The 25,770-nt window shown below is 40.5% G+C and overlaps 2 protein-coding genes across 13 annotated transcripts in view; one reads left to right on the plus strand and one right to left on the minus strand.

The window, feature by feature from the left end:
* Positions 1-1,357: 1,357 nt before the first annotated feature.
* On the minus strand, positions 1,358-25,574 carry LOC112254148 (inhibin beta B chain). 2 transcript variants are annotated; one of them, XM_042324196.1, is made up of 3 exons: positions 25,439-25,574; positions 8,890-9,190; positions 1,358-4,126 (listed from the first exon to the last, which is right to left on the minus strand). In XM_042324196.1, exons 2-3 carry the CDS (start codon positions 9,125-9,127, stop codon positions 3,324-3,326), a joined length of 1,041 nt encoding a protein of 346 aa, XP_042180130.1. In that variant the 5' UTR covers positions 9,128-9,190; positions 25,439-25,574; the 3' UTR covers positions 1,358-3,323. The 2 variants fall into 2 exon arrangements, with proteins under 2 accessions (XP_042180130.1, XP_024282195.1); XM_024426427.2 differs by lacking the exon at positions 25,439-25,574 and having other exon boundaries at positions 8,890-9,631.
* Positions 24,444-25,770, plus strand: part of LOC112255228 (R3H domain-containing protein 2) — a 74,007-nt gene continuing 72,680 nt past the window's right edge. For 3 of the 11 annotated variants that reach the window (XM_042324186.1, XM_042324184.1, XM_042324185.1), the window contains exon 1: positions 24,471-25,243. The gene's annotated coding sequence lies outside the window, so the exon portion shown is untranslated. Of the gene's footprint in view, positions 25,244-25,770 lie in introns of all 11 variants that reach the window. The other 8 variants (XM_042324195.1, XM_042324192.1, XM_042324193.1 and 5 more) reach the window with 6 other exon arrangements.

Here is a 25,770-nt window from a genome sequence, read left to right on the forward strand (position 1 = left end):
CATGCCCCTTCCTTTTTTTGTATCTGTGACCAACAAATATATGTCTGTATTCCCAGTCGTGAAATCTATAGATTAGGGCCTAATTTATTAATTTCAGTCGACTAAGTTCCTTATATGAACTGTAACTCAGTAAAATCATTGAAATTGTAGCATGTTGCGTTCATATCTTTGTTCAGTATATATTACCAATGTATCCAACTATGTATTTTGAAGAGCTTATGATAATAGAGAACTTGGTGTGATATGAAACACTACACTACTACATACCAGATAAACTTTCGAAAACTCCAGCAAACTGAGCGCGTCAACTATTCAAGTTTTATCATTCTAACATTTCAACCTTTCGGTCTTCGCCAGAGCATTTACGTGCTGACCATAACCTATTTCTCTCTGACCTTTGGGGCCCGGGTGTGGGTGGATGCATGATATGCTCACAGAGGCTGCTGGGTGCCAGAAATATGGCAACTATTTACCTGACAAACACAGACAGTCCATAAAACCACTTCCAGTATTTGTCCGGGCAAACACGCTCTTTGCCTTTCAGACGCTATTGATTTTAGTTTTTGATATATATATATATATATATATATATATACAAATAAATCCAATCACTGTCATAGTACTTTGCAGTTTAAATATGGGAAGTTGAATTGTGTTAGTCTTTTCAAAGAGAGTAGCTTAGAATTTTGTATTTTGATGAAGATATTTGAAGTCATAGCTGTGTAAACATTAAATGGGAAGTTGCCGAGTCATCAGTTGCAGTTGACTATAATGCTATATGCAAATAGGTCTGAAGCGTATTAGAAAACACTACAATTCTCCACACCAACTCATATTGCATCATCCCATTCTGAATGATGTCTTTGCACTCAATAATATATATATATATATATATATATATATATATTCCACTGTGCCATAAATACATGTTTGAATGATACTGTTTACAACAATAACAGAAATATGCAAATATTGATTTATGGATATGGATATTTTTTTAAACAAAATTGAGTGCAGAGAAATCATTCAGAATGGGATTCTGATGTAATATGAGTTTAGAGTTTGTGTTTTCTAACATGCTTTTAATATTTTCATAACGCATTGTAGTCAAAGGCAAGTGATGACAACCAATTTTCTATGTAACAAAACAAAATACAAAACAAAAAAACTACAAGGACAGAAGAGTGAAAATAAGTCCACATGTAAAAAAATAAAATAAAATTGCAAAGTTGCAGTGTTGTGTTGTTCTTTGTAAGCATTTTCTTTCTGGTAAAACAGGAAGTGCAACTCCTTGAGAAATCAAAAACATCATCAGTGTCAAGTCAAAAATATTTATTTGTTTTGTTTAAAATACATTTTCAATAATTATGGAATACAGTACAATATACACATAAAAAAATAAAGTTTATTAATACAAATTATTCAAAATATCATGTAATATAAAAAGACAATAGAATCTACTGGAATTGATATTCAATCAAAATGCTGGTGTCATTATCCAGTTACAGTATAGAGAAATTCTGTTTACAACAGATACAATATGAAGTTATATCAAGGGCCACACATACTGTACATAAAAGCAAGGGCTTACGAAAATAACCTGATAACAATATTTTGGCCATTATCATTGTTCTAAACATGCAGTGACTGAGTACCAAAAATAGGAAATGGCAGTAGAGAACAACCCGTTGCAGAATCTCATAAATATACAGTAAGCCGATAAAGTGCTCATGAAGAAATCATTGCCAATCATGAAAGTTATGACGCTTTCTGTTTGGAAAAACTTTCACTTTTTGGTCTCACAATCAACGGTATTAGTTATCATCATGGTACATTCCAGACTGCAGTACATGTTCCCTATGGAAGGATGGCTCCTCAATGGGACATACATTAAGCTCTAGGACAGGAAGTGCTTGCAGAAAAACAATATAATGTTCTATTATTCTAATGTTCTAAAGAGCAAGGTAACCAGGATGTGTTTGCTATAGGATCCTGAGGGCCATGCTAGCATATCATGCAATATGGGGACTTTTGAACCATAGTCCAGGGTAGGGTAGGAAAGTCTACAGTACAGTATACACGGTTACTGCCAACCACACACAAGATGCACACCAGTAACAAAGCAGCAAAGAGGTTTCAGCTTTAAACTTATCATAAACACACATTATACCCATTTAGTGTAAACATTATAGCACGAAAACAAAGATAGACAGATACTTCATTTGCTTGAATGGATTAATCTAATTTACATCAGCCCTAAACTTTAGATTTTGGAAAATGCAAACTCCAATGTGCCTTGGAACATGCACATGCTTGTTGACCTGTGTGCTTCATGGACCTTCACGTTCCCTGACACTGTGGCAATAGCTAAATGTTTGCTTGTACAGCTGAGTAATAACCTTGAGTTCATGCCGTCAAAGCCAGACTGTTGCCTAACTGACTTATCTGAGCAAATAATACAGTGCAGATGCTGATGAAACCATTTTTAACCGATCCACATCAGATATCTGCTCCTGTCTGGGTGGTTTCCCAGGAGTGAGATTTTTTGAAAGCTTTTACTGCTGTCTTGTGTTGTATAAATCATCAGAATTGCATGAGTCTCTAGAACGTAGCTCCTCTATGGCTCTCAAGACAATTTAGAATTCAGAATCAGAACACCCAATTTGCCTTCTAAATTACAAAACAGTGGGGAAGTCCAAAATGCTCTGCAATGTATGTAACTATACTTGTAATGGACTAGAAGGAGTTAGACAACTTTCAAATTAATATTTTTATACTAGTGTATACAATGGCACTATATTATGATGGGCATTCTCAGTCGGATATGTACGTGGGATATTTGTCGATGCAACACACATCTTATTAGAAACAAAGAAAAAGAGTAAGCTCTACTCCATTTCCCTTAGGTCCAGGCACTGACTGCATAAATCTTACTGTCTTAGCTCACCTCACGCTCACCAGAAATACAAAAAAACGAAGTATAAAAGGAAATACAATAATAACAGCTCATAGTTTTACAGTAAATTAAAAAAGGAATGAAGGCGATACATGAATCTCTCTCCTCTTTCTGTCATGTGCTATCTGTGTATGACCAATTGACTGAACAAACCCCTCTGAGCACTCAGTACTATTCCCCATTGGCATTCAAAAACCCTCTATCGAATTGATGAAGACGGAATATCTTAAATTCTATACTACATGATCGTGAAGTATGTATGTATGTGTTTGCATCTGTCTGTGCATGTGTGACACGTTCAATCTAGTCTTCTCAGACTAAAAGCATAACTAGCTGAATGTCTCGTCTTTCTCTTTCTTCCATTTCTTTACGTACAGCCGCAGGACTCTACGATCATGTCAGGGACGTCGGTCTTGACGATGCTGTGCTGTGAGTTGAAGTAGACCATAGACAGAGGCCTGCGCTGGATGGGCACACAGCAGGAAGACACTGCTGTATTGATGCCATTGGCTTTGAGCTGGCTGAAGACTGTAGCGTGGAAGGAAGACGCGATGCCTGGAGACCCAGCCAGGGCCTGGGGACACTGGCCCATACAGTAATTCATGTGGTACCCTTCTGGAGCTATTATCCAGTCCTGCCACTGGATATCCTTGAACTTCACGTAGAAGTCCTTCTTGCAGCAGACCGTAACATCATCTCCGCACTGCAGGGACCTCTTCTGGAGGATGTGTTTGGGGTCCTCGCGGAGCCGCACCTGGGCCACCATGAACGGTTGGTGGGCCATGTCCACGGTCTTACCCAGCTCACACAGGTTCTGGCTAACGCCATTCTCCCCGGCTACCCCGGTCTCTGCGCAGGTGACTTCCAGCTGTAGCAGCCGCTGGCCCCCATCCATGAACGCTTGCAGGGTGTGTGTAATGGGGAAGGTGTACCAGTTGCTCTTCTGCACATCCAGGATCTTCTCTAGGAGGAGGGTGCGGTTAGAGCAGCTTTCCCCAGGCCCGGAGAGGTAGATGTGGGCTGTGACGGTGGGGCGGGGCCCCGAGTTAGGGGCGTCAGAGGAGCGGACGTACAGCCACAGGGCTGACTGGAGCACCTGAATGCTGTGGCCTTGCTCCTGCAGGAACTGGAAGGTGAGGCGTGGCTGAGCACCAGTAGTGTCCATCTCATCTAGATCACAGAGAGAAGATAGAGTGTGAGGATTGGTTTGGCATTTTATCACAATAAAACAGTATTACCTGTAGGTGTATATATAATTTACTGTAAATCACGTGTCAAACTCATTCCATGGAGGGCTGAGTGTCTGGGGTTTTCGCTCCTCCCTTGTACTTGATTGTTGAATTAAGGTCACTAAATTAGTAAGGAACTCCTCACATCTGGTTGTCTAGGGCTTAATTGAAAGGAAAAAACAAAAACAGGCAGAAACTAGGCCCTCCATGGAATGAGTTTGACAGCCCTGCTGTAAACCCTATTTTTCATATAAGTTCACAAGTCAAAGTTACAGCATGTTATTTATTTAAGCAAAGATACAATCTCAAAATATGTAACATATCACACTAATTGAAGTGTCCTGGATTTACCTTACTATGTTACGTCATCCAGGTTCAAAATTGAAATCAAATCATTAATAGTTACAATTGGGAATGAGGTCAAATAGAAATGACATGAGCTAAAGCTCGAGGTACAGATGTCGGATCTTAATATTTAATCACAGGAGGAGAATAATCCTGGAGGATTTTAATGGACATTTAATATTTAGAATTGCCGCCAGGGGGCAGCTGGAAGCAGTGTTTGGAGCCTATACAATAACTTAGACCGCAGGTTCACTGGGTGTCAGTTCAAGTAGCCTCTGTAAACTACGTGCAGGCTACAGCAAACTACGTGCAGGCTATGTGGAATATAATAAATTGCCAATGTCTGTAGGGTGAAGATGTATTTTTCATTTGTCATAATCCGTTTTTTTTTAAATAAATTGTTTTATTATATATTGAAGGCAAGCAATACGCGAGATAACCATTAATTTATCTCAGGTCCAGCGGGTACAGCCACTGACAATGGCACACATATGCCAGAGTAGGCATGGCTTCAAATCTGGCCCACTACTGCCCTTTAAATTGAAGGAACTAGTACTTTTCTAGTTATTCTCTGTAGGCTGTACTTTTACTCAAGTAATTTCTGAATGAAGCAACTTACTTTTTACTCTGTTACATTATTTATACCAAATAACTTCAGTTACATAATTATATTACTATCTCGTCACTGTCAGATAACCTCCTAACCCCTTTTTTTTTACACATTACTCAATACTATTGGTTCCCCTTTACGTCCCCTTTACGTCTGTATGAACTGTATCCTCAGTCCATTGGCTCTCAAAGTTGTCCGTTAAACCAAGTTATCTCCACCACCGCTCACTTCTCTCCTAAGGATATCTTTGTTCGTGGGTTCATAGCCAGACTCAATCAGAGGAAAGTTACACTTTAATTACCTTCAGCGTTTGTAATATTATAGGTTTCTGGAGTAACATAAGTATTTATAAGATATATTTCTGCTATTGAAATTGTGTTTCGAGGACTAGTTAAGTAGCTTTGGCTAATCCACAATCTGACAAAGTTTAACCTCCTGTTTTTAGCTCCCCATATGATCTGTTTGTTGGCCAACTAGCCAACTTGTTATTGGCATAAAGAGTGAACAGATTAATCGAATGTGTGTGGCAATAGCTAACTAGCTATTACAGTAGGTTGCCAAGCTGACTAAGATAGCTAGCTGCAGTGTCAACCATGTAGCTAGCTAAAAAAACATATATCTACTTTTAACTTAAATTTAATTCCATGGTGAAACGTCTTTGATTTCCATATTAGTAATATGATTGAAAGTGAAATTTCGGTATTGATTGTTTGACTGTTGTAACACTTGTAACAATTAAAACATCACACTTGGTGTAAATCTTTTTAGTATGCATTCACCATCACATATACATGAAATTATATAGTGAATTTTTTTAAATTAACGCTATTGAAATCGTAAAATTATTCCAATGTCTCGACTACCATATACAGTGCAAAGTATTCAGACCCCTTGCCTTTTTTCATTTTGTTACGTTACAGCCTTATTCTAAAATTGATTAAATAAATACAAATCCTCAAACAACACAATACCCCATAATGACAAAGCGAAAACAGGTTTTTAGAAATGTAGAAATTGAGCTCAGGTGCATCCTGTTTCCATTGATCATCCTTGAGATGTTTCTACAACTTGATTGGAGTCCACCTGGGGTAAATTCAATTGATTGGGCATGATTTGAAAAGGCAGACACCAGTCTATATAAGGTCCCACAGTTGACAGTGCATGTAAAAGCAAAAATCAAGCTATGAGGTTGAAAGAATTGTCCGTAGAGCTCTGAGACGACAGGATTGTGTCGAGGCACAGATCTGGAGAAGGGTACCAAAAAATGCCTGCAGCATTGAAGTTCCAAGAACACAGTGGTATCCATTCTTAAATATAATAAGTTTGGAACCACCTAGAGCCGGCTACACGGCCAAATTAAGCAATCGGTGGAGAAGGGCTTTGGTCAAGGAGGTGAACAAGAAACCGATGGTCACTCTGACAGAGCTCCAGAGTTACTCCCTAACTATAACATTAGGGAGATAGAACTGCCAAAGGGGGTGGAGTTGGAATCTACTGCAGAGATAGCCTGCAGAGTTCTGTCATACTATCCAGGTCTGTGCCCAAACAATTCAAGCTTCTTCTTTTAAGATAAGCATTTTATCCACGGCTGGCCAAGCTTTCCACCTGGCAACCCCTACTCCGGCCAACACCTCAGCACCAACGTGCCCCCCATAACCGCCATCGATAAAAGACAGTACTGTGCAGCCGTATTGATCAACCTGGCCAAGGCTTTCGACTCTGCCAATCACCGCATTCCTATCGGCAGACTCAATAGCATTGGCTTCTCAAATGACTGTCTCGCCTGGTTAACCAACTTCTTCTCAGACAGAGTTCAGTGTGTCAAATCGGAGGGCCCGTTGTCCGGACCTCTGGCAGTCTATGGGAGTGCCACAGGGCTCAATTCTCAGGCCGACTATTTTCTCTGTATATATCAATGATGTCGCTCTTGCTGCTGGTGATTCTCTTATCCACCTCTACACAGACGACACCATTCTGTATACATCTGGCCCTTCTTTGGACACTGTGCTAACAAACCTCCGGGCGAGCTTCAACACCACACAACACTCCTTCCGTGGCCTACAACTGCTTTTAAATGCGAGTAAAACTAAATGCATGCTTTTCAACCAATCGCTGCCCGCACCCGCCCGACCGACTAGCATCACTACTCTGGACGGTTCTGACTTAGAATATGTGGACAACTCCAAATACCTAGGTGTCTGGTTAGACTGTAAACTCTCCTTCCAGACTCACATTAAGCATCTCCAATCAGAAGTTAAGTCTAGAATCGCTTCCTATTTCGAAACAGAGCATCCTTCACTAATGCCGCCAAACATACCCTCGTAAAACTGACTATCCTACCAATCCTTGACTTCAGCGATGTTGTTTACAAAATAGCCCCCAGCACTATACTCAGCAAACTGGATGTAGTCTATCACAGTGCAATCTGTTTTGTCACCAAAGCACCATATACCACCCACCAATGTGACCTCTATGCTCTCATTGGCAGGCCATAACTACATATCCATTGCCAAACCCACTGGCTCCAGGTCATCTATAAGTCTTTGCTAGGTAAAGCCCCATCTTATCTCAGCTCACTGGTCACCATAGCAACACCCACTCATAGCACACCTACAGCAGGTATATTGCACTGGTCATCCCCAAAGCCAACACTTCCTTTGGCTTTCTTTCCTTCCAGTTCTCTGCTGCCAATGACTGGAACGAATTGCAAAAAAGTCTGAAGCTGGAGTCTTATATCTCCCTCTAACTTTAAGCATCAGCTGTCAGAGCAGCATACCGATCACTGTACCTGTACACAGACAATCTGTAAATAGCACACCTGACTACCTCAGCCCCATGTTATTACTTACCCTCTTGCTCTTTTGCACCCCATTATCTCTACTTGCACATCGTCATCTGCAGATCTATCACTCCAGTATTAATGCTAAATTGTTATTATTTACACCTCTATGGTCAATTTATTGCCTACCTCCCTACACTTCTACATTTGCACACACTGTACATAGATCTTTCTATTTTTCATTTGTGTTATTGACTGTACATTTGTTCCTGTAACTCTGTGTTGTTGTTTTTGTCGCACTGCTATGCTTTATCTTGGCCAGGTCGCAGTTGTAAATGAGAACTCGTTCTCAACTGACCTACCTGGTTAAATAAAAGGTAAAAATAACATAAAAAATAAAATACAGAGATTACAGAGGAGTATAGAGTGCAGTGATGTGTCCTTCAATTAGCATTGGTGGCAAATCTGATGGCGGAATATTAAAGAACATCAAGCAGCTCAAGAGCACCCTTACCTGCCGATGTATAATTTACGTCTCTGAAATCTAGCATGGATAGGATGGTCATCTGATTAATAAATACAATAAGAAAGGTATTAAACTAAATCGAGGGTCTTCAATTTAAGTACAGAATAATACAAACTGTTCTGAGACCAGCTTGAATCACTAAGTTCATTTGAATTTCCTGAAGCATCTAGAAAATTATTGCAACAAAATAGTGATCAAGTTAAGATTAGACCTAGGCCTACCTTGATATTCCCCAGTTATCTCAAGTCAGGGTTTCAATGTAAATGTCTGAGCTCAGTATTTTAATTGACCTGGCTTTATTTCCAATTCTCCAAAAGCGCATTCGATTTAGTCAGTAGTCCACAATGGGGGTAATAACCAAACGCCCAATACAGTCCATAAGAAAGTAAACAATAGTGACACTAGTGTAGGCTACACTATAATGTTCAAAATAACTTAACTTACCCATTTCTGCGAAACTCACTATTTCATATCCCTGATCTTTTGTATCATTGATCTTCATTTCAAGTTCAATGGTGCCGTCCGGTCTGACTCGCCCCGCGTGCAGTTTGCGGAGAGCGGTGATAAGCGCAGCGCTGGGCACAGTCGAGGTGATGTTCGGTCTCTCTTTCAGGTGCAGCTTGTTCAAGATCTGTTGCTTGGCGATCTCAACCAGGAGCCTCTGCTCCGAATCCTTCTCCATCGGCGGAATGCCACAAGACGCACAGCCAGACGTGGTCCCTGCGGTGGTCGCAGTCTCCAGTCCCTTCACCAGCAGAGACGTCATCAATGAAAACATTAGAAATGTGGAAGAAGAAAATAGCATGTTGGTGGCCTCTCTAGACACATGGATACTATGTATTTTAGAAGCAGGCGCAAGTTTAAGATCCGATGATATTAAAGAGAGCATGTTTGAAAAAGTTGTTCCCCGAGTTGCTTTGGATGTTGATCTATTTGCATTCATTCAGTTCCTGAACTGTTCCAGTCAGAGGGACCTTGTTCCTGCAGGTGGATACCTCGAAGACAAGGATGAGAGAGCGTGAGTGGTACTTCAACACCTAATGATGCTCCACAGAACTGGGGTAATCCACCAAAAGTTGTGACACGTTACAGGAACACACCAATGAGCGCATCAAGGAAATGACAGGCACTGTCTCTGACAGCACACACACACACACACACACACACACACACACACACACACACACACACACACACACACACACACACACACACACACACACACACACACAAAGCAGAGAGAGACGGCGGATAGCATGGCACATGCGCTTTAGCGCACAGTGATCAAATTGGCCACATTATTACGCACAGTGCTGTAAAGGACAAGAAAGGGTATATTATAGATCAGTCATCACTACACTATATCACCGAATAATAAACTCCATTTGCCAAACACTTGTGGCATGCCACGTAGCCCATAAGCGTAGGCAACTTTGACGCGTCATTATTTGAATAATGGCATGGAGCCACTCCGCGCGACGCGTCACGAACTCTGAACTTTATCCCAGGTAGTTACCCCTCTTTTTACACAAGCTCCATCTGGTCAGATAGCTTGATCATGTAAATCAGCACATTTAGGCCTACAATAAATATGATGCAATCAATTAGGCCTATTGCTCTGTCGGGAATGTTTCTGCAGAGGGAGGGGGCAGTATTGATAACTGAAGTACTCTCTCAATTACAACTTGAAATTGTACTTAAGTTAATCCAAGTCTTGTATATTCTATTCTATGCTTTTCTGTATCATGTATTTAACCATGTGAATCATTTGCTTTATCTTGGCAAGGTTGCAGATGTAAATGAGAACTTGTTATCAACTAGCCTACCTGGTTAAATAAAGGTGAACTAAAAATAAATAAAACCATTTTTGGCCTAATGCCAGGGTCTCAATTGGATGGTCATTATTATGGGCTATGTGTACTGTAAAGCAAGGTTTGCGTTTTTAGCCAAAATGCAAAATGGTGTCCAATAATAAACTCATAATACACAGTTCAAAGTTATTAATGGCTCCATGGTGAACAAGCATTGCTGCAATTGGCTTGAAAGGGGATTGATAGAGATAAGCAGCTATTCATACAATGTTAGTACAATATTAGCCTGCATCTACAAGAAGAGATTATGAATAAAAGACAGATTTTGTACCAAGCATATTTCTGTGTATATAGGCCTTGGCCAATAGGCCTGCCTCTGCCTGCCCACTCACTGCACACTAACACATCTGAACCAGGTCAATGACATTCACAATAACAGCACAATAGAAGACACTCACGTAGTGTAACCAATTATCCTAAACTGTAGGCCTATGTGAACCCTAGTGGAACCAGAGGTGTAGTTTTATAATAATTCACATGGTTATTTTATCACATCTCAATACTTGTCTTGCATGATTGCCATCTCTGTTCAACTATTACATTCCACTCCTTGCCACTCCAATCATTGGTCAAATGATTCTTTGGCAAATGACAGGAATGGATTGGAATGTTTGCTAAAAAGACTGGGACCCAGACTAGTACTTCCTCGCCACCATGTGGGGAGTTGTGGATACTAAAATGAAACTACAACAGGCATTGCAACACTAGAGGGTACAGTAAGGTGCACATTTTATTATTGTGGCTTGTGAAATGACAACTTTTGTTGCTCATGCTACAGACAGCTAAATCGGTCTGCTAATAGGTGACTAGTAAAGGCCTAGTGCACAAGTGCACTAAGTTGTTGTCCTTTTTGTTTGCTGTCACAGTTTACCATAAGGTGTAAAACTTTACCAAACTAAATATGTAACTAGTAGTTAAGTGGTTTTCTGACCGGGTACATTTTTGTTCTTACTTGAGTAGTTTAAGGCAAATTTTACTTGAGTAAATTACAATCTAAGTCACTGCACTTTTACTTAACTACACATTTTCAGTACTCTACCCACCTCTGCAAATTATTATTGGTCGGTCACCGCTACCGCTCAGCTGCTCCCTAAATAAAGATGAAGTCGGTGTTAGTCAGAGATATGTAAATAATGACGAGATACTCATGTCTCCGCTCTAACAATGGAAGTCGTTCCAAAGGCAGTGAGGCAGGCAACAAGTTTGAGTTTGCATATTAAACGCATAAAAATGCATTGGTCTTATTTTGGTGAGTGAACCCTCTCGCTTCACTTCTTCCTCGTTGCTTTAGTCCTGCTTGCAACAAAAGTCTTTCATAAGTCTTTCAGATATATTTACCCTCTGGTTGGTATCGTCATCGGAACAATTTAGTCCTTTTTTAACAGACTAAGGTTGATTGATCTATTTTACAAGCATGGCAAATCTACTGTGGCAATTTACCGAACACTTTGTATGAATGGAAACTGACATTGGTGTACTGTTATTTAATTTGTTTACTATTTATGTTTTCCAAAAGTGTATGGTATGATCATTTCTCAAGATTAGGGGTAAAATGACCTTGGACTGTCCTTCATTTTTTAAATGTGTAACTTTCTAGAGTCAATCAGGAGATTATGTTATTCCGCTAGACCACGCCAGATCGTCCACCCATGACAGCAGAATCCTTGACAATGCTGGAAAGGGGGGCATATGAAGGCCACCTACTCAGTGACAATGGATATGCCTGTCGTGGGTACCTTATGACTCCCCTTTTAAAACCCCAGACATCTGAAGAGAGAGAATACAACCCCTCTCATATCCTGGCAAGAAGTCTCATATAGAGTTTTTGGGAGTGTGGAAAAAAAGATTCCCCTGCCTAAAGGAGGGGCTCCGCACGAAGATGGACACTACCCTGACAATCATTATTGCAGTGGCGGTTCTGTATAACTTTGGCAAGAGACAAGGAGATGAGTCACCTGAGGAGGACCTACCTGAGGAGAATGAGGAAGATGGCCAGGTGCAAAATGCTGCCAATGCAAATGAGAATGCTGTGAGGAGAACCTTGATTGAGAACCATTTTGCAGCCAAAGGTGTGTATAATGTAACATTGGCAACATGTAAAAAGCAATATTATGTTTTGATCAAAACTCACAATTCCTAATTGGCTATCTGTATTCAAATGTATTATTAAGACTTTGTTATTCTCAATACCATACAGGGTGGAACTGGAAGCACCAGAACACAAGAGTGGGGACAAGACTGGAGGACACAAAATTGCTTGGGAAAGCATTTGTTTTGATAAATTATTGTTTAAATAAATAAAAAGATGAGCATTCTTTACACAGTGGGCATTTGTTACTCTGCAGGAGTTTCTGTTTCTGAATTTGCAGTAGCTCTTTTTGTAAATTCAGGACCTCAATGTGCAGTAGATTTTTCTGCACATCTATCACTCCAGTGTTAATAATGCTAAATTGAAATTATTTCAGCACTATGGCCTATTTATTGCCTTTCTTCCCTAATCTTACTACATTTGATCACACTGTATATATATTTTTCTATTGTGTTTGTTTATCCCATGTGTAACTCCGTGTTGTTTGTGTCGCACTGCTTTGCTTTGTCTTGGCCAGGTTGCAGTTGTAAATGAGAACTTGTTCTCAACTGGCCTACCTGGTTAAATAAAGGTGAAATAAAATAAAATTTAAGATTTCTCTCTCCAGCTCCAAAACTTCAATATGAGCACCTGTCTTGTGTTTTTGCTGCTGGCGCAGGGTGTCGGCTCAACTAAAGGAAAGAAAATTAACTCATTTTTAGTTGGCAATTTACGTGCCAATTGTGTACAACAATTGAATTGGGGCTTATGATATGCCCAGCCTTGGTACGAGTGATGATGTAACAGGCCTGATAACAGTCAGATTGTAATAAAGTAGAATTAACGTTCATTATAGTCATTGATATTTACCAGTTCAATCAATCAATCAATCAATCAAATGTATTTACAGTTGAAGTCAGAAGTTTACATACACTAGTCATTAAAACTAGTATTTCAACCACTCCACAAATTTCTTGTTAACAAACTATAGTTTTGGCAAGTCGGTTGGGATATCTACTTTGTGCATGACACAAGTAATTTTTCTAACAATTGTATACAGACAGATTATTTCACTTTTAATTCCTTGTATCACAATTCCAGTGGGTCAGAAGTTTAAATACACTAAGTTGACTGTGCCTTTAAACAGCTTGGAGAAATTCCAGAAAATTATGTCATGGCTTTAGAAGCTTCTTATAGGCTAATTTACATCATTTCAGTAAATTGGACGTGTACCTGTGGATGTATTTCAAGGCCTACCTTCAAACTCAGTGCCTCTTTGCTTGCCATCATGGGAAAATCAAAAGAAATCAGCAAAGACCTCAGAAAATAACTTGTAGACTTCCACAAATCTGGTTCATCATTGGGAGCAATTTCCAAATGCCTGAAGGTACCACGTTCATCTGTACAAACAATAGTATGCAAGTAAAAACACGATGGGACCACGAAGTCGTCATACTGCTCAGGAAGGAAACACGTTCTGTCTCCTAGAGATGAACGTACTTTGGTGCGAAAAGTGCAAATCAATCCCAAAACAACAGCAAAGGACCTTGTGAAGATGCTGGAGGAAACAGGTACAAAGTATCTATATCCACAGTAAAACGAGTCCTATATCGACATATCCTGAAAGGCCGCTCATAAGCCACTGCTCTAAAACTGCCATAAAAAAGACAGACTACGGTTTGCAACTGCACATGGGGACAAAGATCGTACTTTTTTGAGAAATGTCCTCTGGTCTGATGAAACAAAAATTTAAACATTTGAACATAATGACCATTGTTATGTTTGGAGGAAAAAGAGGGAGGCTTGCAAGCCGAAGAACACCATCCCAACTCTGAAGCATGGGATGGCAGCATCATGTTGTGGGGGTGCTTTGCTGCAGGAGGGACTGGTACACTTCACAAAATAGATGGCGTCATGAGGCAGGTAAATTATGTGGATATATTGAAGCAACATCTCAAGACATAAGTTAAAGCTTGGGTCTTCCAAATGAACAATGACCCCAAGCATACTTCCAGAGTTGTGGAAAAATGGCTTAAGGACTATAAAGTCAAGGTATTGGAGTGGCCATCACAAAGCCCTCACCTCAATCATACAGAAAATGTGTGGGCAGAACTGAAAAAGTGTGTGCGAGCAAGGAGGCCTACAAGCCTGACTCAGTTACACCAGCTCTGTCAGGAGGAATGGGTCAAAATTCACCCAACTTATTGCGGGAAGCTTGTGGAAGGCTACCTGAAATGTTTGACCCAAGTTAAACAATTTAAAGGCAATGCCAGCAAATACTAATTGAGTTTATGTAAACGTCTGACCCACTGGGAATGTGATGAAAGAAATAAAAACTGAAATAAATCATTCTATTATTATTCTGACATTTTGCATTCTTAAAATAAAGTGGTGATCCTAACTGACCAAAGACAGGGAGTTTTTACCAGAATTAAACGTCAGGAATTGTGAACAATTGAGTTGAAATGTATTTGGCTAAGGTGTATGTAAACTTCCGACTTCAACTGTATAAAGCCCTTTTTACATCAGCCAATGTCACAAAGTGCTATACAGAAACCCCGCCTAAAACCCCAAACAGCAAGCAATGCAGATGTAGATGCACAGTGGCTAGGAAAAACTCCCTAGAAAGGCAGGAACCTAGGAAGAAACATAGAGAGGAACCAGGCTCTGAGAGGTGGCCAGTCCTCTTCTGGCTGTGCCAGGTGGAGATTATAATAGTACATGACCAAGATGTTCAAACGTTCATAGATGACCAGCAGGGTTAAATAATAATAATCACAGTGGTTGTAGAGGGTGCAACAGGCCAGCACCTCAGGTGTAAATGTCAGTTGGCTTTTCGTAGCCGATCATTCAGAGTTAGAGACAGCAGGTGCGGTAGAGAGACAGCAGGTGCGGTAGAGTTATTTATGCTTACTAAATATTGGTGGTTCTACAGTAGTTGTCTGTCGACATCATAGGGGTTAAGGAGAGGTGCAAACTGCTGGGGAATCATCTCTCCTCAGCTCTGCGACATTCTTTTTGGCTTTCACTTTGAAGTTTTTCCAGCACATCGTCATCCGATTTGGGTCCATTTCTCTTTAACCTGTGTCGATTCATTAAATCTTCTTTCTTTTTGACAGTCGTGTTGTCTGTCTTTTCATCCTCAAGTATGTTACTAAATTCCTCCATCAGCTCCGACAAGAGGTTTTTTTCATGAGTGGAGAAATGTGAACTTCTTTGACGTGCAATGATCAGGTGGCTAGCGGACAAATAATAAAATGCCTAAATAAAGTTAAGTAATGACAACAATAAATGATATTTTATGATATCTTAGTTTATAAACTAGCTAGCTACAGTAGCTACCGTTAGCTAACAAATACATTTTTGGTCCAGTACAGGCAAATAACAGATTTTATTTCAAATCAGCCAACCCATGATAACATTTCACGATGGAGTTGCAGTAGTTCTAACAACATTACATTGTTATTAATCACAGTTTAAAACCGTTAATCATATATTTACTAATCCAGATTTAAAATTAAGTGGTGCAACACATATCTGATTAATTATAAACCTAGATTTACAAAACCTAGATTAGCTCTAATCTTAGATTCATTTAAACCATGTTGGTGCAGCCCACCCAGAGCGTATGACATTTTCCTCTGATTTTCAAAACAGAATACATTTTAGCAATACCTTGTATCAATCAGTAGATAAATCTGTTTAATAACCCATTAACTGCTCTCTTTCTAGATTCAGCAAGTCATGTCAGAAGATAGCAGATTAACGTTAGTTTACAGCTGTAAATTCCAATAAAACTACATCATGTTTTGAATTTCACTTTCCTTGCGTTGTCTAACAACACTATCATGAATCTTGCAAATCCGTTTTGTGGGTCAGAGTGCAGTATTTATTTAGTATTAAAGGCCAAAAATACTGTAAGTTAGCATGTTTCTTACACTTGCTTTAGCCATAGGGAGCAGTGTTGTCAAGACAATTGTTGCCTAGCAACGCTTGGGTCAGCAGGAGAGAACATTTTCATAGCTCGACAAAATCACATGATCGGTGAAACGGCTTTAGACGAAATAGCTATTGCAAAGATTTCAAATGCTTCCCCGGTCTGGATGACCTGGAATGATAAAGAGAAGATTTCTCATGCTCTCTAGCTTAATCCTCCTTCTCAGGATCGTGCTCCGTGCTTTAAATAACTCAACTGTACCCCTCTGATTGGATAGAACGGATTAGGAATAGCTTCAACCAAAAAACAGTTACAGCTGTTTATCAGAGTTTAGAGTGACAAAAGTGGTTAGCTAACGTCTACTAACACCTCTCTGTGTCATCATTAATTAAGCAGCCCGGACAGAGCCGTTGCTATGGATACTCACAGACAGAGGGCAAAGATTATGACGAGGGTGAAGAGTGTGACCACAATCACACAACTTCTGACTACACAACTACTGACCACACATCTAAATCACCACAACTACCTGGCCACAACACGACTGACCACAACCACAAAACTACTGGTCACAACAACAAACCTACTGGTCACAACTACTGACCGCAATTACTGACCACAACTACTGAACCACACACCTACTTACCAAAACTACTGACCACAACTGCTAACCAAAACAACTGACTACACAAATGCTGAACCACACAACTAAGGACCACAACCACATAATTATTGACCACAACTACTGCTCAGCACTAGCTCTTGTCCAGCTCTGGTCCTGGGCATAGCTAGCTTACTCTGGCTCGCACTATCTTTGGTCTAACTGGTTTGCACTATAAATTATAACTCGTTAATATGTATAAATTAGCATATAATACCTAACAATAATAATTGTAACTCTTGATTCGTTCAAGCTAGATACACCAATAAACTTTCATATTATTCATGCTATCCTAACTTTTCATGTACCTACTTTTTTAGCTATAACCAGTTACCACAATTACTACCGCAGACACTACCACTACTATAATGTTTTTCAAAACCATACATACTTTACTATTTAAAGCAACAAAAAAATAAAGTAAAAGGTTTTAAACTTCCACCACAAAAATACTTTTAAAGAGCTTTAGCAAGCCTAAAACTTTACTTGTAAAAGTTATTGTGAAGCTTGCAAATCAAAATCTCCAGCTTCAATCATTTGACATACCTCTTCTTCGTCTTCTTCTTCATATTTAGCACGCTACTCCTCTTACACCGTTTAAGCTAGAAATGCAGCTCAAACTTTAAAATGTGCATTATGGTCACGCTTAGTTGCTTGTATACAACTTTTTGAAATATTAAACTTTTTGTCCTTTTTGTCATCCATCAAAAAGGCATCATTGCAGGCCCTATTGTGACATTATCACTTCCATTTACTGTAAATGCAATAATGCAATTTGACACAATTCAGCTACTTTGAGCGCTTTGCAACAACTTAGACAAAATTTTGAGCGTTTACATCTTTGTTTACTTCTCTGTTACTCAAATGGCTTTTCAACCCCCAAAAATATTCTGCTAAAACATTACAGCTGTTTTAGTAATCACATCAACAACATTTTCTGTAACGTTTTTGCAAACAACTGCCATTTTGACCACTACCCCAACAAGTCAGCAAAAACAGAGCATTTGACATTTTAGGAATAGCTTGAATCAGATAGTAGATAGAGCTGTTTTAGTTAGCCATCAACTGCTCTTTTTCTAGATGCAGCAAGTCAGGTCAACAACAGCTGCAAATTCCAATAAAACTACATCACACTTTGAAGGTCACTTTCGTTGCTTTGTCTAACAACAGTATCATGAATCTAACAAATACATTTTGTGGGTCAGAGTGCAGTATTTATTTAGTATTAAATCACAAACGTACTGTATGTTAGCATGTTTCTCACACTTGCTTTAGCCATAAAGGGAGCAATGTTTCCAAGGCTACTGTTACCTAGCAACGCTTTGCTCGGCAGGAGAGAACGTCTTCATAGCTCGACAAATTCCCATGATTTATGAATCTTTTTCAGACCGAACAGCTAGTGGTAAGATTTCAAATGCTTCCCTGGTCTGGACGACCTGGAATGATAAAGAGAATATTTCTAAGGCTAAATTGCTTTGTCCTCCTCCTCAGGATCATGCACCAGCTCCATGCTCTATATAACCCAACTGGCAAGTTTTACCTGTCTCTAAAGACACGGGTGGGCTGTACCCCTCTGATTGGATAGAGCGGATTAGGAATAGCTTCTAGAGTGACAAAAAGTGGCTAGTTAACATCTACTAACAGCTCTCTGTGTCATCATTGAGCAGCCTGAACCGAACCGTTGCTATGGATACTCTATAGCCGCAGAAGGCAACAATTATGATGAGGGTGAAGAGTGACCACAATTACTGACCACAACCACACAAATATTGACCACACAACTGCAGACTGCAGTCACACAACTACTCACCACAATTACTGACCACGTCCACACAACTACTGACCACTACCACACCACTACTGACCACAGCCACAACTTCTGACCACATCTAGCCACCACAACAATACAAATACTGACCACAACCATACAACTACTGACGAAAACCACACAACTTCTGACCACATCTAGTGACCACAATCACACATCTAACCACCATAACCACAACCACCTGGCCACATCTATTAACCACAATTAATACCACAACCACACACCTACTGAGGGCGGGTAGCGAACGGTTGAAAAGGATGCATTTAGTTTTACTAGCGTTTAAGAGCAGTTGGAGGCCACAGAAGGAGTGTTGTACGGCATTGAAAATCGTTTGGAGGTTTGTTAAAACAGTGTCCAAAGAAGGGCCAGATGTATACAGAATGGTATCGTCTGCGTAGAGGTGGTTCAGGGAATCACCCGCAGCAAGAGCGACATCGTTGATGTATACAGAGAAAAGAGTTGGGTTGAGAACAAGTTATAATTTGCAACTGCGACCTGGCCAAGATAAAGCATAGCAGTGTGAACAGACAACACAGAGTTACACATGGAGTAAACAATTATCAAGTCAATAACACAGTAGAAAAAAAGAGAGTCTATATACATTGTGTGCAAAAGGCATGAGGAGGTAGGCAAATAATTACAATTTTGCAGATTAACACTGGAGTGATAAATGATCAGATGGTCATGTACAGGTAGAGATATTGGTGTGCAAAGGAGCAGAAAAGTAAATAAATAAAAACAGTATGGGGATGAGGTAGGTAAAATAGAGACTGCTAGAGGTTCGGACAACAGGCCCTCCGATTTGACACACTGAACTCTGTCTGAGAATTAGTTGGTTAACCAGGCGAGGCAGTCATTTGTGAAACCAAGGCTGTTGAATCTGCCCATAAGATTATGGTGATTGACAGTGTCAAATGCCTTGGCCAGGTCGATGAAGATGGCTGCACAATACTGTCTTTTATCGATGGCGGTTATGATATCGTTTAGTACCTTGAGCGTGGCTGAGGTGCACCCGTGACCAGCTCGGAAACCGGATTGCACAGCGGAGAAGGTAGGGTGGGATTCGAAATGGTCAGTGATCTGTTTATCAATTTGGCTTTCGAAGACTTTAGAAAGGCAGGGCAGGATGGATATAGGTCTGTAACAGTTTGGGTCTAGAGTGTCACCCCCTTTGAAGAGGGGAATGACTGCGGCAGTTTTCCACAGATCTTGGACGATACGAAAGAGAGGTTGAACAGACTGGTAATAGGGGTTGCAACAATGGCAGTGGATAATTTTAGAAAGAGAGGGTCCAGATTGTCTAGCCCAGCTGATTTGTACGGGTCCAGGATTTGCAGCTCTTTAGGAACATCTGCTATCTGGATATGGGTGAAGGAGAAGCTGGGGAGGCTTGGGCAAGTAGCTGCGGACGGTGCGGAGCTATTGGCCAGGGTTGGGGTTGCCAGGAGGAAAGCATGGCCAGTCGTAGAGAAAAACTTATTGAAATTCTCAATTATCATGGATTTATCGGTGGTGACAGTGTTACCTAGCCTCAGTGCAGTGGGCAGCTGGGAGGAGGTGCTCTTATTCTCCATGGACTTTACAGTGTCCCAAAACTTTTAGGTTATAGGATGCACATTTCTGTTTGAAAAAGCTAGCCTTTTTTTCCTGACTGACTGCATGTATTGGTTCCTGACTTCCCTGAAAAGTTGCATATCGCGGGGACTATTCGATGCTAGTGCAGTCCGCCACAGGATGTTTTTGTGCTGGTCGAGGGCAGTCAGGTCTGCAGTGAACCAAGGGCTATATCTGTTCTTAGTTCTCCATTTTTTGAAAGGGGCATGCTTATTTAAGATGGCGAGGAAATTACTTTTAAAGAACGACCAGGCATCCTCGACTGACGGGATGAGGTCAATATCCTTCCAGGATATCTGGGCCAGGTCGACTAGAAAGGCCTGCTCGCAGAAGTGTTTTCGAGAGCGTTTGACAGTGATGAGGAGTGGTTGTTTGACCGCGGACCCATAGCGGATGCAGGCAATGAGGCAATGATCGCTGAGATCCTGAATGAAAACAGCAGCGGTTTATTTGGAGGGAAAGTTGGTCAGGATAATATATATGAGTGTGCCCATGTTTCCGGATTTAGGGTTGTACCTGGTGGGTTCCATGATAATTTGTGTGAGATTTAGGGCACCTAGCTTAGATTGTAGGACTGTCAGGGTGTTAAGCATATCCCAGTTTATGTCACCTAACAGAACGAACTCTGACGATAGCTGGGGGGGCAATCAATTCACATATGGTTTCCAGGGCACAGCTGGGAGCTGAGGGGGGTCTATAACAGGCGGCAACAGTGAGACTTATTTCTGGAGTGATTCATTTTTAAAAGAAGAAGCTTGAACTGTTTGGGCATAGACCTGGAAAGTATGACAGAACTTTGCAGGCTAACTCCTCCCCCTTTGGCAGTTCTATCTTGACGGAAAATGTTGTAGTTGGGGATGGAAATCCAGAGAATCACATTGTAGGATTTTTAATGAATTTATTTGCAAATTATGGTGGAAAATAAGTATTTGGTCAATAACAAAAGTTTCTCAATACTTTGTTATATACCCTTTGTTGAAATGAAGGTATAATAATAATAATAAAAATCGACTCAAATTATATCAATTAGCCTATCAGAAGCTTTTAAAGCCATGACATCATTTTCTGGAATTTTCCAAGCTGTTCAAAGGCACAGTCAACTTAGTGTATGTAAACTTCTGACCCACTGTAAATGTGATACTTTGAATTATAAGTGAAATAATCTGTCTGTAAACAATTGTTGGCAAAATTACTTTTGTCATGCAAAGTAGATGTCCTAACCGTCTTGCCAAAACTATAGTTTTTTAACAAGAGATTTGTGGAGTGGTTGAAAACGAGTTTTAATGACTCCAACCTAAGTGTATGTAAACTTCAGACTTCAACTGTAGGTATATGAAAAGTTAGGATAGCCTGAACATATGAAAGTTGGTTTGGTGTCTCTAACTTGAATGGTTCAAGAGTTACTGTTGGTTGGTTATTTTATGCGAATTTCTGCAAATTTACACTACCGGTCAAAAGTTTAATTTTTTAAAACTATTTTCTACATCGTAGAATAATAGTGAAGACATCAAAACTATGAAATAACACATATGGAATCATGTAACCAAAAAAGTTGAGTATGTATTTGAGATTCTTCAAATAGCCGCCCTTTGCCTTGATGACCGCTTGACACACTCTTGGTATTCTCTGATCTTGATACCTTTCAGTGTCCCTTGCTAGTTTCTGTCCCACAATCTTGTTGTGCTCCATAAGGTGTTTCCATTCCCTCATGCTTGTGTACACAAAATTCTGCCGCTTTGGGGTATTAAAACACATTAATCATTACTACCAACACACAAACAGCGAGTGAGTTAGCTACAGTATATCGACAATTCTATTTTTAGTAACAGAGTGTTTTCCAGACAAGGGTGGAATAGATGGGTACCAAATTGAATTACCAAATAAGAGTAACATGATACAGTGCCTTGCGAAAGTATTCGGCCCCCTTGAACTTTGCGACCTTTTGCCACATTTCAGGCTTCAAACGTTTTGCATAGAGGAATGGGAAAAAATGTCAGTCTCTCGATGTGCAAAACTGATAGAGACATACCCCAAGCGACTTACAGCTGTAATCGCAGCAAAAGGTGGCGCTACAAAGTATTAACTTAAGGGGGCTGAATAATTTTGCACGCCCAATTTTTCAGTTTTTGATTTGTTAAAAAAGTTTGAAATATCCAATAAATGTCGTTCCACTTCATGATTGTGTCCCACTTGGTGTTGATTCTTCACAAAAAATACAGTTTTATATCTTTATGTTTGAAGCCTGAAATGTGGCAAAAGGTCGCAAAGTTCAAGGGGCCGAATACTTTCGCAAGGCACTGTATCAGATCCTCAAAAAGTTCTACAGCTACACCATTGAGAGCATCCTGACCCGTTGCATTACTACCTGGTATGACAACTGCTCAGCCTCTGACCGCAAGGCGCTACAGAGTGTAGTGCATACGGCCCCGTACATTACTGGAGCAGAACTCCCTACCATCCAGGACCTCTACATCAGTCAGTGTCAGAGGAAAGCCTTAAAAAATGCCAAAGACTACAGCCACATAGTCATTTTACCCCCACATTGACTCGGTACCGGCACCCCTGTATATTGCCTCTTTATTGTTATTTTATTGTTGCTCTTTTATTTGAAAATGTTTTACTTTATTTCGTAAATATTTTGTTAATTCTTATTTTTCTTAAAACTGCATTGTTGGGCTTGTAAGTAAGCATTTCATGGTAAGGTCAACACCGGTTGTATTCGACGCATGTGACATATAAAATTTGATTTGATTTAGGTGTCAAGCTTATGGTCATGTGGCAGCAGTGTGTAGGAGGGAGATTCCTAGATGTGAGAAGTGTGCAAGATGACATGAGACAAAGGAATGTATAGTAATCGGTGGAAAAAGTGTGTGTAAACAAACTGTAGGAGTAACCATGGTTCTGGAGATAAGAGAAAGGCTGGTTGATATTGCCAGGATCAGAGTAGTGTAGAAGATGTTGTGTGCTGAGACAGTGACGAGAGTAGTAGAGAAAGTGCCAAGGCTCAGGGGAAGACCAAAGTTTATTACAGAAACAGGGGGGCAGGCAAACGACAGGTCAAGGGCAGGCAGAGGTCAGTAATCCAGAGCAGAGTCCGAAAGGTACAGAACGGCGGGAGGGCTCAGGGTCATGGCAGGCAGAGGTCAGTAGTCCAGAGTGGTGTGACAAGGCAGGCAGAATGGTCAAAAACCGGGAGAGCTAGAAAACATGAGGCGACTCCAGGATGCTGGCCTTCTAGGCAGAGTTGCAAAGAAAAAGGAATATCTCATACTGGCCAATATAAAGAAAAGACTAAGAAGGGCAAAAGAACACAGACACAGGACAGAGGAACTCTGCCTAGAAGGCCAGCATCCCGGAGTCGCCTCTTCACTGTTGACGTTGAGACTGGTGTTTTACGGGTACTATTTAACGAAGCTGCCAGTTGAGGACTTGTGAGGCGTCTGTTTCTCAAACTAGACTTGTCCTCTTACTCAGTTGTGCACCGGGGCCTCCCACTCCTCTTTCTATTCTGGTTAGAGCCAGTTTGCTCTGTTCTGTGAAGGGAGTAGTACACAGCGTTGAATGAGATCTTCAGTTTCTTGGCAATTTCTCGCATGGAATAGCCTTCATTTCTCAGAACAAGAATAGACTGACGCGTTTCAGAAGAAAGGTCTTTGTTTCTGGCCATTTTGAGCCTGTAATCAAACCCACAAATGGTGATGCTCCAGACACTCAACTAGTCTAAAGAAGGCCAGTTTTATTGCTCCTTCAGTTTCGTTTTCAGTTGTGCTAACATAATTGCAAAAGGGTTTTCTAATGATCATTTAGCCTTTTAAAATGATAAACTTGGATTAGCTAACACAACGTGCCATTGGAACACAGGAGTGATGGTTTCTGATAATAGCCTACTATGTAGATATTCCATTTAAAAAATCTGCCATTTCCAGATGCAATATTAATTTACAACATTAACAATGTCTACACTGTATTTCTAAGGGTAAAGGCGGTCAAGCAGGAAACAATTGGATGCTCGAGAGGGGGGGCGTTCCTGCAGATGCAGGAATGCCCACATGCAGGAACACCCCGAATTGCGGGTCGCAATCACACAGTATTGGAAGCCGGAGCTGAAGGGAATCTCGTTTTTCTTTATTTTGTCCAAAGTGTAAGGTTCTCGTTATTTTCATTTTAAAAGTTATTGGATGCGTTCTCTCTGATTGTATCTTCCACGTTCGATGTAGATACCCCTCACGTGTGTGCGGTTTTGAGTCGATAGCGTTTGACAGTGCAGTGGCTTTCACCGTGAGCCAACTCAGCCAGGGCAGCGTTTGGTTAGCCATGGAGCCAACGTTACTAATTAGCTAGCGATTTATTCTTACCATTATTAGTTAGCATTGGGTAAACCATTTGGAGGGTGGTTGACAAGCGGTATCGCTAACTAACCGCATACATATCGGCATTTATTCAATTGTCTCGTAACCCATGATCTTGTCATCGATATTTTTTTTAATCGAATGTTGTTGTTACGTTAGCTAACGTTGAAGATAATTAGCTAGCTAAAAGGAGCAGGTGAGCTGACACCTTGTTTGACAGCTAAGTTAACGTTACTGTTAGATAAGAAGAAAAGGCTAACTTGGTTGCTGCGTATTGTCAGTGTGAACTGTCCGTTTAGCTAGCTAACGTTAAACATTTGGGAACTCAGCACTGCACTAGCAGCTGCTAGCTTACCCTACACTAAATGTTAGCCTGTCTGTGTACCAGCAGTAGCTAACGCGTTAGCAGCCTTCAACTCGAAAAAAACCCCATCGAAGAAGCTTTCGTTGAGAGAAGACTCATCTAAACGGTAAGCGAGAGTTTTTCAAATATTCTACCAACCACTGTAAATTAGCTAACTAACTAGCTAGTCTACCTAATGTACTTGCCAGAATATACCGACCCTATCGTGAAGCTATTTTACACTGAGCTGCACTGAAGTCTGAACTCAAGAGGCTACATTAAGACACAATGGAGCTGGTGTGAGATGGGTTGGAAAACGTACCTCAATGTAGGGATGGGATATGCCACTGTACTCCAAATCGTACCTTTTATCAACATTGCTCTTTAAATACTGCTAGTTTTCCCTGAAAACTGCCCTTTTTGTCCTCATGTTAACTAGCAGTAGCCAACAGCAGCCATTATGAAATTACATGTTGGGTTGAACAACAAATGAGCTGATTGGCTGACACTGCCATTCCAAAATGGCTGCAGTGGTTCCTGCTAGTTAGCATTATGACGAAAAGGGCAGTTTTCCTGGAAAACTAGCAGTATTTCAATCTTCTCGATGTAACTTGGAGTACAGTGGCATATCCCATTCCTGCATCGAGGAAAGTT

The sequence above is a fragment of the Oncorhynchus tshawytscha genome, linkage group LG07, assembly GCF_018296145.1.
Source record: "Oncorhynchus tshawytscha isolate Ot180627B linkage group LG07, Otsh_v2.0, whole genome shotgun sequence".
Taxonomy (NCBI): Eukaryota; Metazoa; Chordata; class Actinopteri; order Salmoniformes; family Salmonidae; genus Oncorhynchus; species Oncorhynchus tshawytscha.